Source organism: Centruroides sculpturatus, unplaced genomic scaffold (genome assembly GCF_000671375.1).
Source record: "Centruroides sculpturatus isolate CEXI.00-Female unplaced genomic scaffold, Cexi_2.0 scaffold1380, whole genome shotgun sequence".
NCBI classification, from domain to species: Eukaryota; Metazoa; Arthropoda; class Arachnida; order Scorpiones; family Buthidae; genus Centruroides; species Centruroides sculpturatus.
Genome location: NW_019385482.1, coordinates 113300 through 127211, shown reverse-complemented (window position 1 = coordinate 127211; position 13912 = coordinate 113300). Strand labels below are relative to the sequence as shown.

At 27.8% G+C, this 13912-nt stretch overlaps 1 protein-coding gene across 3 annotated transcripts in view; it reads right to left on the bottom strand.

Annotated features, from left to right (window-relative positions):
- LOC111639388 (nuclear pore complex protein Nup93-like) overlaps positions 1-13912 on the bottom strand; it is a 66929-nt gene that overhangs the window by 11494 nt on the left and 41523 nt on the right. For 2 of the 3 annotated variants that reach the window (XM_023385263.1, XM_023385262.1), the window contains exons 9-12: positions 9906-10038; positions 9699-9796; positions 9528-9587; positions 5505-5582 (exon numbers count right to left, since the gene is read on the bottom strand). In XM_023385263.1, coding sequence (XP_023241031.1) covers positions 5505-5582; positions 9528-9587; positions 9699-9796; positions 9906-10038 — 369 coding nt within the window. The remainder of the gene's footprint in view (positions 1-5504; positions 5583-9527; positions 9588-9698; positions 9797-9905; positions 10039-13912) is intronic. The other variant, XM_023385264.1, reaches the window with a different exon arrangement.

Below are 13912 nucleotides of genomic sequence, written 5' to 3'. Positions count from 1 at the left end.
TGTAGTTTTGATGGAAAATGTGTACAAAACTTATAAACCCCAAGCAAAAAGAATGCTGATAAATCAAACTTTCTTAACTTGAAATTCTTGCCAACTCAAATTTTGCAGTCTGTCAAAGTAATTTTGAGTTAGTAAATCTTTGTGATAATAATGTCCTCTAAAACACAAAAGAAAATCTACAAAGTTGAAGATTGGTATTTTATAGAATTATACTTATTATTGCATGAGATAAAATTCAAAATTTTAACATTTTCCACCTAAAGGAAAATTAATTTTTTAATTGCAAATTGGCCAGTCTCTTATGTTTAAACATTTTGAAATTTTAAAGCACTATCTGTAGTTTAACAACTTAGAGTTATTGGACAATCAAATTTATAAGTTTGTCTATATTATCTCCTTATTTGGAACTAAACATTCAAACTGCATAAATTTCACTATGAAGTTTTCAATTGCACATTTTCATTGCTAAGTTAACAAGTTGTCGTAGACGTGATTCACGAAAGCCGTTAGAGAGCATTTTAGTACTAATAACAAAGTAAAATGCATTTGAATCAAGTTTGTGGAAATGTCATCACCCATTGTTAGATACATCCAATTAGAAATTATAAGGGAACTTTTAATTATGCATGGTTTTAGAACTTTTGAGTAGTCATAACCATGGAAGAACAGTTATATGAAAATAAAGTTAAGAAGTTATATATACTTTTTAAAATCAGTTCATAATATAAAGACTTCAATAAGCATTACTTTAGGTTAGAGCTATCATGCTTTATGTTCAGTAACATGCACGAATGATTTATTCCTCCCCCATGAGCCAACGCAAGAATGCAACTAATAACAGGTTTGTGCTTGGAGCATATGTAATTTTGTAAATGGTATATATACAGTACATTTATAAAATAAACATTATTAATGTTGTGTACAATAACATGTTCATTGATTGGAAAACCTACAAAAATATTAACACAGTGCAGTTGTGCATCTGAAGAGTAATTAACAAGCATTCAAAAATGAGGGAAACATACTAGCATGTGCAAGTACAAATGTATGACAATGTCTGTAACTTATCTCTATCAAAAATACAAAAAAATCAGGTAATCCAACACCACTCTATTCCTATAATTGCTGAAGTAACAAACTTACTGTAGTTATAAGTAATCTGAAATATTAAATATTACTTAAGTAAATATTTTATTGTAAAGAAGCATTTTCAATAATCTTTGTGATATTGAAATTATTAATGTAAATAATTCAAGAAACAATATTATCTGTTTGAAAACACTTTTATTCTTGTATTGATATATCAATATATTTTATCTGAAATTGATTTAAGAATACCTGACAGACTTTTTACACAAAAAAAATATGCATATTTCTTTTCTTATTTGTACAGAGCAGCATTGTTTGGAAATATTCAATGTTATCAAAAATAAAAACAAACAAATCAGAGTTGGCCGATGTTTAAAATTCAACAGTTAATGATATAATCACTAAGAAATAAATTTATTTTTCCCCATATAATTTACATATAAAATCATTTGAAAAATTATATTTCCCTTTTATTTTCTGGCAGTGATTTTAGAGTTCTGATTTTTTTTCTATTGTTTTGTTAATTCATTAACACCTGCATCTGTACCAGTCTGGCATTTGTATCTCCGGGCATACGATATGGAATTATTCCGGCAAAAGTAATCAATGCTTGTCCTTTGTTTCTTAAATATTTTATAAACTATAAGAGAAAATACTTAATGTTAAATGTAATCTTACCAATCTGTAATTAAATTAAGAAAGAAGCAAACCTTTTCTTGATCTCTCTCTTCCCCAAGACTTCCCATTGTTCTTGATAATGTATGAGGAGAGGTTGAACTTCTAGAAATATATAATTTTCACGATTAATATTTAACATTTGTATCATTAATATAAAACTTACAAAGGTGTTTATATTTACTTTGCATTTTTGTACTGGGAATATAAAATATTCATTGTTGCAAGCAAAATGTCGGGAAAGTTTCGCCTCACCTGGAATTATTAAAAAATATTCACCGCTTATACACTAGCCGATTATCAAAAAAGCATACATAAATTTCTGATAAATATACCTCTTCTGCTTGCATGGAAAATGTGTTAACTTTATCATTTATTTCCTCTTCAGATAATGGTATGAGATCCAACTGTTGAATAGTCTTTGGGAGAATAAAAAGTAATTACATGTGATGTGATAAAGACAACATCAAAATTATTTCTTTACTTACCGTTAATGCTTTAGTAAATTGCTTGGTATGAAATAAATTAAAAAATGTCATTAAATCCAACAGCAGATAAAATGTTTGTGTCACTCCTTTTCCAGCAGTGTGACCATGAGTTTTGTACCTAAATGTTTAATTAAATCAAAAACTGAATTTGATATTCTTGTTTCAACAATTGTTTAAACAATATAACGTAAGAGATGTACAAACCTTTCAGCAATCTCCAAAGCTTTCCTCTCTAGTCTTTCTCTTGTAGATCCATCTGTACTGGGCTGAGCCACTACCTGACTAAGAAGTTTGTTGAGTAATTCCAATACCTTATCATGTTTCTAAAAAATTTTACAAAATATTTTAGATAAAAAATCTTATTTTAATGAAACATTCTTTTGTTAAACAAACTTAACCTGTGCCAAATCATAAACATTAACTGCATCCTCGTAACAACCTTTGTTTTCGCAATTAGTGGCAACCATTTCGATAATTTCCTTAGTATCACTGTGAAATTTATCTATGAGACCTGGCTAATATATAGATTCAAAATTAATTAGATATTGCAATAATTTTATCAAATACATTTGATTTAATATAAACTTAAATACTGTACATACAATTATGACTTACTGAATCCACAAAAACAAACATTACATACTTACCAAATAAACCACTATTAAAATTCATTATTATTTACATANTGCTTTATGTTCAGTAACATGCACGAATGATTTATTCCTCCCCCATGAGCCAACGCAAGAATGCAACTAATAACAGGTTTGTGCTTGGAGCATATGTAAGAGTGTGCTGTAATTAAAAAAAATGGATCCGATAGCGGAAGGTAAACAAGTTTCGTTTTTAATTGAACTCGAACCGATACATTTGGAACATTATTAATGATAAACGCTGATTTGTAGTATTACAGAATGCAAATATAAATAATCTATTGCGCATTGTGTAAATACTGGGTTTTTCGTATTCGTGGGAGTTACGTGTCAATATTTCCCGCGAATATCTGTACTTTGACTTTATCATCTCACGTGATTTTTACATATGCTTAAACACTTTTTCTATCACTTACGAACGACAGAAAAATGTTTAAATGTCGTTGAAAGGTCATAATTACGGTGTTTTTTTTATATTTATTTCTGGTTTTAGGCCCTTTACTGTTCAGAGAGCACAAAAAGACCATGCCATAATTACGTTTGACGATAACGAGTAACGTTGTAAACACGTGTTTCTGAAAATACTGATCAAAATTTTGAATAGATGAGACGAAGAATGCACAGGGATTTGCCGTATATGTGATGCACAAAGATTGCGAGCCATCTTAGGGTGCNCAATTAAGGTGAGTTTAATTTTGTCCTTAATTCAATTCAATTAAATGTTTGATATTATGTCACCAGGCCAGTATTTAATATCAGGAATGCTAAAAATTTTATTATTCCATTAATACAAATATGTACAACTTCTCAAAAACAGATTTTTGGAAAAGTGTAAAATGTCTATTTTTAAGAAGAAAATAAATTTATAATTTAGAACATCACTTTAGATTTTTACATAAAATCTAAGATGTAAATAATCCAGATTTATCATCCATTTTTTACATGCTCACATGCATACATGACAATATGTATAACTAAAACCTCAGTTTTAAAGAATACATTTTTAATGCATTATTTTTCAATGCTCATTTTGGTTGAGAAATCAAGTATACTTAATTTTATTATACTAGTATTCTAGTATTAACTTTCCCTTTAATGTTAAACATTTATGTTTCTGAGATTTCATAATGTAATCCAGAAGAAACATAATTTTATTAATGTTTGTTAAAAATTTGAAGACAAAAATGACACCATGATATCATCGATACTTCAATTCTCACATTAAGTTTTGAACTTTATTTCTTTGATTTTAATTTTTTTTTTTTTTAATTTTATATATCCTAAGTAAATATATAAAAACAGTTTTTAAATTTTAAGTATTAGACAAATAATTAAAGGCAAAAATTTTAAATATTTTGGACTTTGACCTTAGGTCTATCTGTTTGATTGAGATAGTGCACATATTTATATCTATTTAATGCCATGTTTTAAACTTATTTTATGTAAAAATGAAAAGATAATGTCAAATTATAAACTTTTCTCCAGTTTGTCCATTATATTAAGACTTTAAATGTTTATGTTTGTTACTCAGAATGCCTGCTGTTGTTAGATGAAAAACATTAATGAAAATCAAAAGAAATCACATGGAACATGACTAATCTTTCATTATTGAGAGGTGTCCATTAGAAGACTTTACATTATTATTATTTTTTTGTTGTTTAGAACATAATCTAAACTTATTATATGTTTCAAATATTAAAAACAGTTATGACAATTACAATTTTTATTTATACTTAAAATATTGATAACATATTATCAATTCTGAAAACAAAATAAGTTTATTGATAAAATTAAAAAGAAAATATAGCATTTAGAAGAAGAAAATTTAAATGGATTACAAAAATGTTCTTATATTGTTTCTTTTAGATTAAAGATTCATTATATCAAACTAAAATTTGTTACACTTAGAATGTTCTAACAGCAAAAATATTGCACATGTACACACATATATTATTGAAATCATCAACAATATGTAAATCAATTATTAATTAATATATACTTTAAATAATAATAAAATATCTAAACAAATTTCTGTTTATAGCTTTATTCTAAACCTAACTGCATAATATTTCTCTTCATTTTTAAATTATGCTTATAAGTAAATTTAATTATATAGGATTAAATACAGTAATATTGTCAGTGATAATTTCTTCCTTCTATGCTTATTACATTAATTTCTGAATAGTTTCTCTACTATAATAAAACGACAGTATCAATACTTTTTCAATTAAATAGAAAACTTTAGAATTTAGCTAAAATTATCCAAATTTATCAAATATTATAAACTGTATATTTTATTAAAGTTAATTAATAAACAGGAACTTTTCAATTAACACTTATATGCATTCTTCAAGTGAAGTAAAAAGCCATTCCATTTCTATGAAATGGCTTTTTAATTGAAGAAGGCCTCTAAATGTGGCCAAAAATATTTGTAATTCAGAATAAACATTGCTGGAATAGTGATGTTATTTTGTGCATATCAGTGTTAACTGTATATTTTCCCTCGCTATACCAAATAATCAATTTATCATTATATTGAAATTACACACAACTCACAAAATTACATATAATCAAGTTATTTAATATAGAATTTTAAACATACTTTTTAAATGGATCAGTCCCTGTATAGACAGATCTACGATACATCAGACGCAACTGACTTTCACTTGCAGGACTCAATCTAAAATAATTAAAAATTTTTATTTTAATTCAAAATTGATTCATTATATTATATGTAATATTTAGGGAAATATGGTATATTTTAGATACAGAACTTCATAAACAATTGGTATAAATTTACCATTATATTAAAAGTGTAGAAATTTTGTTTGATATACAGGGTGTAACAGAATGATGTTTTAAAAATTTGGGGGATTGTAGAGAATGAAATTTTGAACATTTTGATATAAGGAACCATAGCTGGAAATGTGATATAAAGTTTCTACAGCACTTTGCACTCAGTATGATGAATGAAACAGCAGAATACAGTATTTATGATAAGTTTTATTGACAAAATAGTAGAGTACAATCAAACTGTACATCGAATCAGTGGCAGCACTACTTTAGAGTAAATGTTTAATACTCCAACTTCATTACATAATGTGCAATGATGAACCATGTTTTGTCCGACTCTCTGTAAGATGCCACGCTCCCCTCTGATGGTATTAATTTAAATGTTGTAAAGATGCGCTCCATAAGCTCATGAACTGTTCCTACAGGTGTTGCATACAAAAGGGACTTTACATAACCTCAGAGGAAGAAGTCAAGAACAATAACATGACGTCAATGGATGGAAAGATAGCTACCAAATTGAAGGGCAGTCATGCACTTCCTACCGCTGTAGAAACTTTATATCACGTTTCCGGCTATGGGTTCCTTATATCAAAACATTCAAAATTTCATCCTCTACAGTCCCCCAAATTTTTAAAATGTCATTCTGATACACCCTGTATACAAATAATTGTTCTTTGAATTAAAAGTTTGTATAGATTCTGAAGAAATGCTTACAATTTTTATAAGAATAGCTAAAAATAAAAAAATTATAAGCCATTCCATAATGCTAAATCAGAATGAGTATTGAGGGTAGTCTATGTGGGGTTACAGATGCAAGATTGTTCACGAAATTAACCTATATTTTGTCTTGATTTACAGTCTGAGATTATCCAAGATAGTGAGATCTTGCTGGATTGGATGTAAAGCAGATCACTCTCTCTTAGTAAAATGAAAACTCTTATAAAAGATTAAAAAATAAGTTTTTGATAACAGAATAATCAGTGCTATGAATACATTGAAGCTGCCTGTAGTCCATTGAATATGACTAAAGGAACATCACTACACTGTTCATAAGGGTTTGTGCCCAACAGTGCCTACATGCTTTGCTAATGGCAATGATGTTTGGATAGCTTTTGATAATGCATGTCTCTTACATAACACATCTGTTTCTACAGAGCTCAAGTATCTCAAAAACATCGAAATTTACAAAGCAACTAAGAAAGGTTTTGCTTTTAATTTTAAGGACACATCTTCAGTATCACATGCATCGAAAGCTATTTATTTAATTCCTGTTATATTATTTTTTTTTTTTTTCAGCATTCTTTTATACGTGCGACCACCAGCATGAATTTAATAACTTCTATTTTATTTTAAAATTTTGTTCTGTGTAACATTCCATAATCTGAAGATGGATATTAAAGACAATTGAAAACATTTCTTCTTATAATAAATTGATTCATTTTAACTGGATTACAGATGTTATTTGGTGCTTTTAATTTTATAAAAGATACTGAACAAGAAATCAACATACAAAATATGCTTTCTGACTAGTCAAGCAGCAATGAGATAAAATTTTTTGTAGGAAAAAGATGTGTAGGAGCAACTTCATGAATAGTGGTTGAGTTGAATTAAGAATAACAAAGTAACAAAATCATAAAAGCAAACCTTAGTAAAAAAATTATATTTCAAACAAATATATTTCAAGCTATTTAACAGTCCAACTTCAAGTTAAAACAATAAATATCACTGTTAAGAGGAGTAAATTTCATTGTTAAGAGGGTAAATGCTTCCTTTTTTCCAGGGAAAAATTATTCCAGTCACTCCACTTTACAAAGACTGGATAGACCACTCTCTGAAGACTCCACTCCACACCATTATATATAAAATTCATTATCCCACCTATATAACCTAATATTGTACATATTAGCAATAAATTAATCAATTTGATTTTTGAATTTATATCAGAACAAACAAAGATAGATTTTAGAACTTTATTATGTAATTTGAAATTCTAGAAGTATATTATTAGAACAATATGATTACATCTGATTAGCATATTTAAAAATCAATAATACTACTAATTTCAATTATTAACATAATATATTAATTAATTAATTAAAGAATATCTGAAAATTTTGAAGATAAATGATACAACAGTAAAAATACTAATAAATAACTGTAATCAGTCCACACTGGTATTTTCATATAAATTCAAAATTTAGATTTTATTTACAGGGTGCACCAGAAAAACTGTAAATATGTATTCTTTCACATAGAAACAGTCCTCTTTTTACAGAAAATTAATGTAAAATACTAATTCTTTAAAATGGCATTAGGTAAGTGTCTACAATGGTCATTTTGCCTGGCTCTGCAACATGTCCTTCAGAATCTCATGAATGCATTATGAAAAATTATTTTTTAGCTCACTACTACTGATTAGTTATTGCTCATAAACTTTGTTTACACACAGCCCCACAAAAAGCATTTGGTGAGGTCAGGTTGAGCAAGTAAGCAGACCAGTTAATGTTTCCAAAGTGAGAAGTGATCTGGAAATATTTCTTTGAGAACTTCATGGAGATATGTGGTATGAGTCATTGCTCTATCTTGCTGGAACCATAAGTGACAAGGAATCATTATTATAACACAGCTTTTCCAATCTTAAAAAAAAGGGGCCAATAATGCTGTCTAATGAAATGGTATACCCACAGTTACTTTAGCACTATACAGAGGTCATTATTGATGAAATTTGTATAGATTGTTTTCAGTCAAGAAATGATAATTGTTTGTTCACAAACCCAGTGGACCTCATCTAACATCAGTAACCTGTTAATGTTTTATCAACTTTCTACTCAGAGTTAACGAAAACAACTTCCAACTTATTACAACTTAAAACTCCAAAAACTTGTTACAAAACTGAAGTTACTGTCACTTATCCTGTTTACTAAGCTCCTAGATAAATGGGATCTTGTATGAATGGTAATAAAAAAAATCATCAAGATTCTGTGAATGCTTCTATCTGTCTTATCAAATATGACAGCTGCCAGGTTGACCCGTGTCGACTATGCAAGATGGCATGGAAAAATTTCTTACTAAATTCATGTTGATTGATGTACAGTACATATCAAATAAACATGTCCTGAGAGTTTGCTGTCTTTTCCATTTCCTTCTTGACACCATTTGATATCCAAAGTAACAGAGTATTGCAACTAAGAATATCACATTATAAACTGCATTGTTTAGCTGTGATAGAGTCTGTCTTTATAATGTTTCTACTATTGCAATGTAATGTAGCACAGACCAAGACTCTATCTAAACTAAATTTCAGCTGAAAGCAAATGGTGATTAGTGTTACAGTGATACCTAGTGAATGACTTGGGAATTAAACTTTAAAAACCGTCAGGTGTTTTGGCACACCTGATGTTTTTTAATATCTTCAAAACACTAAAAAATAATTTAATATGTTTTTACGTAATAAAATAATACAATTTTAAAATATAATTAAAAAACAATACTTATTTTAACAGAATAAACTTCACTAATATGAAAAATAATAAATACTATCATTAGTTTCAATTAATCAAATATTATGATTGATAAAGACAAATTTCATCAATTCAAACTGAGATTTGACTTGTGATCTGTCAGCATTTAAATCATAAAACATAAATTATTTTACTTATTTTAAATAGCAATTATAAACACACATGCTTTACCCATTACTAAAATTTCATCATAAAATACATTAAAAATACTTTGGAAAAGATGGATACTTGAAGTGACAAATGTTTCTCTGTTGTAAAATTTACCATTTACAATTAAATTTTCAAATTAATTTTAAAATTTATATATTTACCTATGATCTTCGCTTTGGTTATATTCTTTTAAATAAGGCACAAATTCTGCAAGAACACTGCTGAAGAAAAAATAATCTTAAACTATTGAGTTTTAAAAAGACGTTAATAAAATAAACTAGTTAATAATAGATTTCTAAGTTAAGTTTCCTTCTGAAATTATATAATATAACCTTGCACTCATAGCCACTTTTTCAGCTGCTTCAATATCTCCACACCTAATACAATAATATATCATGGCCCAAACTGGGTGTCCTTCCACTAGTCCATCCTAAATGTTTTTAAAGCACTTCAGTATGTAAATAAAACTTCTTCAATGTTTTTGAAATAAATATATGTAAATACTATGCTATCATAAAATTTAATTCATAAAAACTTACCTCTAAACCTGGAGGCATTATAGATAACTTGATGTTTAGAAAACTACGAATTAAATAATATGTACCAGGCACTCCACCTATATTTGCTTGTTGTAAATTGCCATAAACAATTACTTCTATATATTGACGATACCTGAAAAATTTACAAGTTTTGAAATACTATCATTAAGAAATTGAAAATGTTTAACTAAGCATTATTATCCTGTTCCAAACACACGTGATTCAAATTTTAGAACACTAGCCTGAGGATATCATTTTTAAAAATGGATGAAAACATTCACTTCTCATAATGAGTAGTTCTTTTCTATTGCTGGATCTCAGATTATTATTAACCAATATTAGGGTGTTATTTTTATTAATTTGTATCTACATTTTTAATCAAATTTTTTATTTTTATATTTGCTACATATAACAGAAATAAACAATTTGAATATAAAAGCCAATAAACATCTGTGTTTGCAGTCCATATAATTTAAATGCCAATATGGTAACTGTATTAATTAATACAGAATAATTAAAATAGCCAATCTTTATTCAAATGTGCACACAAAATATAATTAGTATTGAAAAAAAAAACATTTAAATTCTACATCAACTTTATACTAAAATTTTAGTTTTAAATATTGTAATAACAATTATATTTTAATTCTTAATAGACTTAATAAAAATATTAATTAATACTTTAATTACAGTAATTTCTTTCATTTTAAAGGGCATCTGGAAAAAAATCTGCACAAAATATCTCAGGTTCTACTAACAGCCAATAATTTTTAATTATGCTGCATGTATTATAATTTGAATGTGTGGAATGCTATGGAAAATTTCTAGAATCTTTTTCTACATTTGATTTTCTGCTTCTTTCAAAATGACAATGAAAGATGATGTTTTATATCTAAGACTATACAATTTTTACATATTAAATAAAACATCAGAAAAAAGTATACTATAAACCACTTTGCAAATGAAGGAATTTCAATACAGAATATATATTGTGTTCTCCAATGTTTTGAGAATGGATTACCACCACAAAGAAGAAAGGAGTCTGGTAAAAAATGAAAATTCTAATGAAAGCCAAGTTGGAAGGATCAAAGAACATCTTTGAAGGTAGCAATAAGGTTTCAATGCAATTTGTAGTCCTGAACTGAAAATTTCATGTTGTTTACTCTGGGAAGTTTTGAAAAGAAAACATTAATTATCAAAAGAAGCAAATAATTCAGAACAGGACAGAACAGACATACAAAGATAACTGCAAAAACAAAGTGGAAAGTTAATGCAAAAGTTCTCTGAAAAGATCTTCATTTTGGATGGCAAATCTTACTTCACTCTCTCACATTAAGATTGGATTTTATACCAGTGATATCTCCTCTATACCTGCTAATGTAAAGTTTTTCAAGAAAAAAATTTATGGGCAAAGTTTTGGTTTGGATTGCAATGTGACCAAAAGGTTTAAGTTAAGCTCTATTCATAAAATCAAGTTTTATAAATGTCCAGCAATATTATAAATTAATATGTATTATATTGCTTTATTCCCTATGTTCAAAAGAACTATTCTCAATTAGAATATGTCTTCTTGCCAGATTAAGCAAAGTTCTAACTAAATCAAAACTATGCTGGATTATCTGTAACAAGAAAATGTCACCTTTATCAATGAAGAGAACAAACCTGCAGATATGTCAGAAACTAGGCCAACTGAGGATTTTTGGACAATTCTCAGAACAGCTATTTACAAAAAGGAAATGGAAGGCAAAACACAAGGATCAGCTGATCAATCACATAAAGTAGTCTGAAAAATGTGAACCAAAGTCCTGTAAGAAAGTTGCACTGCCCCCAAAGTCAAACTGATGACAATCAACAATAGGGACTTATAAAATTGTATAAATAGAAGATAACAGGACATTCCAATTTTCAACGCGAGTGTTGAGTGTTGAAGTCAACAATTTGACGTCATCAACGACGTTCCAACTTGAGTACNACAACCTTTGTTTTCGCAATTAGTGGCAACCATTTCGATAATTTCCTTAGTATCGCTGTGAAATTTATCTATGAGACCTGGCTAATATATAGATTCAAAATTAATTAGATATTGCAATAATTTTATCAAATGCATTTGATTTAATATAAACTTAAATACTATACATACAATTATGACTTACTGAATCCATAAAAACAAACATTACATACTTACCAAATAAACCACTATTAAAATTCATTATTATTTACATATTAGTCTAAATGTTTTATTTATTTAATTAATTAACTGAAAAGTGAATTTTTCTAAAATATATAAAATTCATGTTGAGCAAATGATGATAAGTATTTATATAATTTTCATTGAAACAAATTTTTATTCTAAACAATGAATTGTAAAATGACAAATGTAATGAGAACAAAATTGATCAAACCAATAAAACGTCTGAAAAATTAAATTTTGATTTTGTTAATTTAATTGGAAAATTTAAGAAAATATCATTCAGACATAAATAGCTATCTTCTTTGCAAACTTTCAGTCTTTAATTGACTACCAATCTGATCTATTGCTGATCCCTCCTTACTTAACAAAATTAATACAGAAATCGACACCGTTTACTTTTTATTATATAAATTTAGTAATCTGCCCATTACTCAAACCTTGACATTGCTAGAGTCTGCCTTGACCTTCCCCTCTAAACAAAAGAATTAAATATTTTGATTGCATCCTTTATTTTAAATTTTTTAATGGACTTATAAACAATTACTGGCTAAAATTAAGACTTTTCCACCAAAACAAGGAACACATCTTGCTTATTCACTCCTTTCCTTTGACTATTTATATCACATAAATCTATTATTTTCCTATCGGTGTGCGGAATATGCATTCACAGTAGAAAACTATCTACATTATAATTTTAAACAATATAAGCATGTTTGGCAATGATTTTTATATAATTGTAATTTAGTAATTGTCATTTTAATGTTCTCTCTTTTTGTTCTTTTTTACTTCTACTTTTATATTAATTGCAACACGATTTAATATTTTCTTTTTTTTCCCAGCATTATAAAAATACAGTACTGTACTCTCATTCAAAATTGAACACATACAGGTTATTACAGAGAATGTGCGATTGCTTAGTACAGGCCTGGACAACCCGCGGCCGTCACGTTAAATTGTGTGGCCCGCTAAGCGATATTATATATCTATTAAAACTTTTGTTTTCCGTTATGTGTATACCAAAACAATTAAATAAATGAAAATTTGCATGTGTCGTTGTTATAATGCGCAAGTGCGAGTACGAACTCTTGGTATAACAATAAAATCTTATTCATTTTGTATTTGTTTTACTTTTTTAAAAGCATGTTTGCCTAAATTGTGGCCCACCGTAATGATACGCGTGATTAAAGTGGCCCGCGAAACAATTTGGGTTGGCCAGGCCTGGCTTAGTATAATGGTAGACAATTTTTCGCAGCTTTAGATCGGTGCTTTAAAAAAAAATGAGTCTCATGATACTATTTATGCCAAGGAGCTATTCGAGAATGTCGCGATATTTGGAATTATTCTAAGAAAATTTTAAAAAATACGTAGTGGAAAGTAATAGTGTATATTTAAATACGAATGTAAGTGCGTATTAAAATAATAACTGTGAGATATATACTTTTTTCATTATAGCAACATTAATCCTAACGATCAATAAGCCTGCTATTACTGAAACTGAACTCAAGGTCAAATTTTTTTGAAAATAGGGTGGAGTTTCGGTGTTTTTTAATAAGCGTTAATCGAGTGGAGCTATACAAAAAGTTTCAAAAGCACTGATTTAGATCTTTACTGCGTTCTTGCCAATAAATCAAATTTCGTAGTTCACATTTATTTATGTTCTAATCTAACTTTAAAATATTATTATATTTGTTAATTAAAATTGAATATTTAATTTAATAATAACGCAATTTAATGTTATTTTCGGTTCTTTTTAAAATATTGCGATGTTTTCCGAAACGAAATAATGTATCTAATTGTAACCTCGACAAAAATTCAC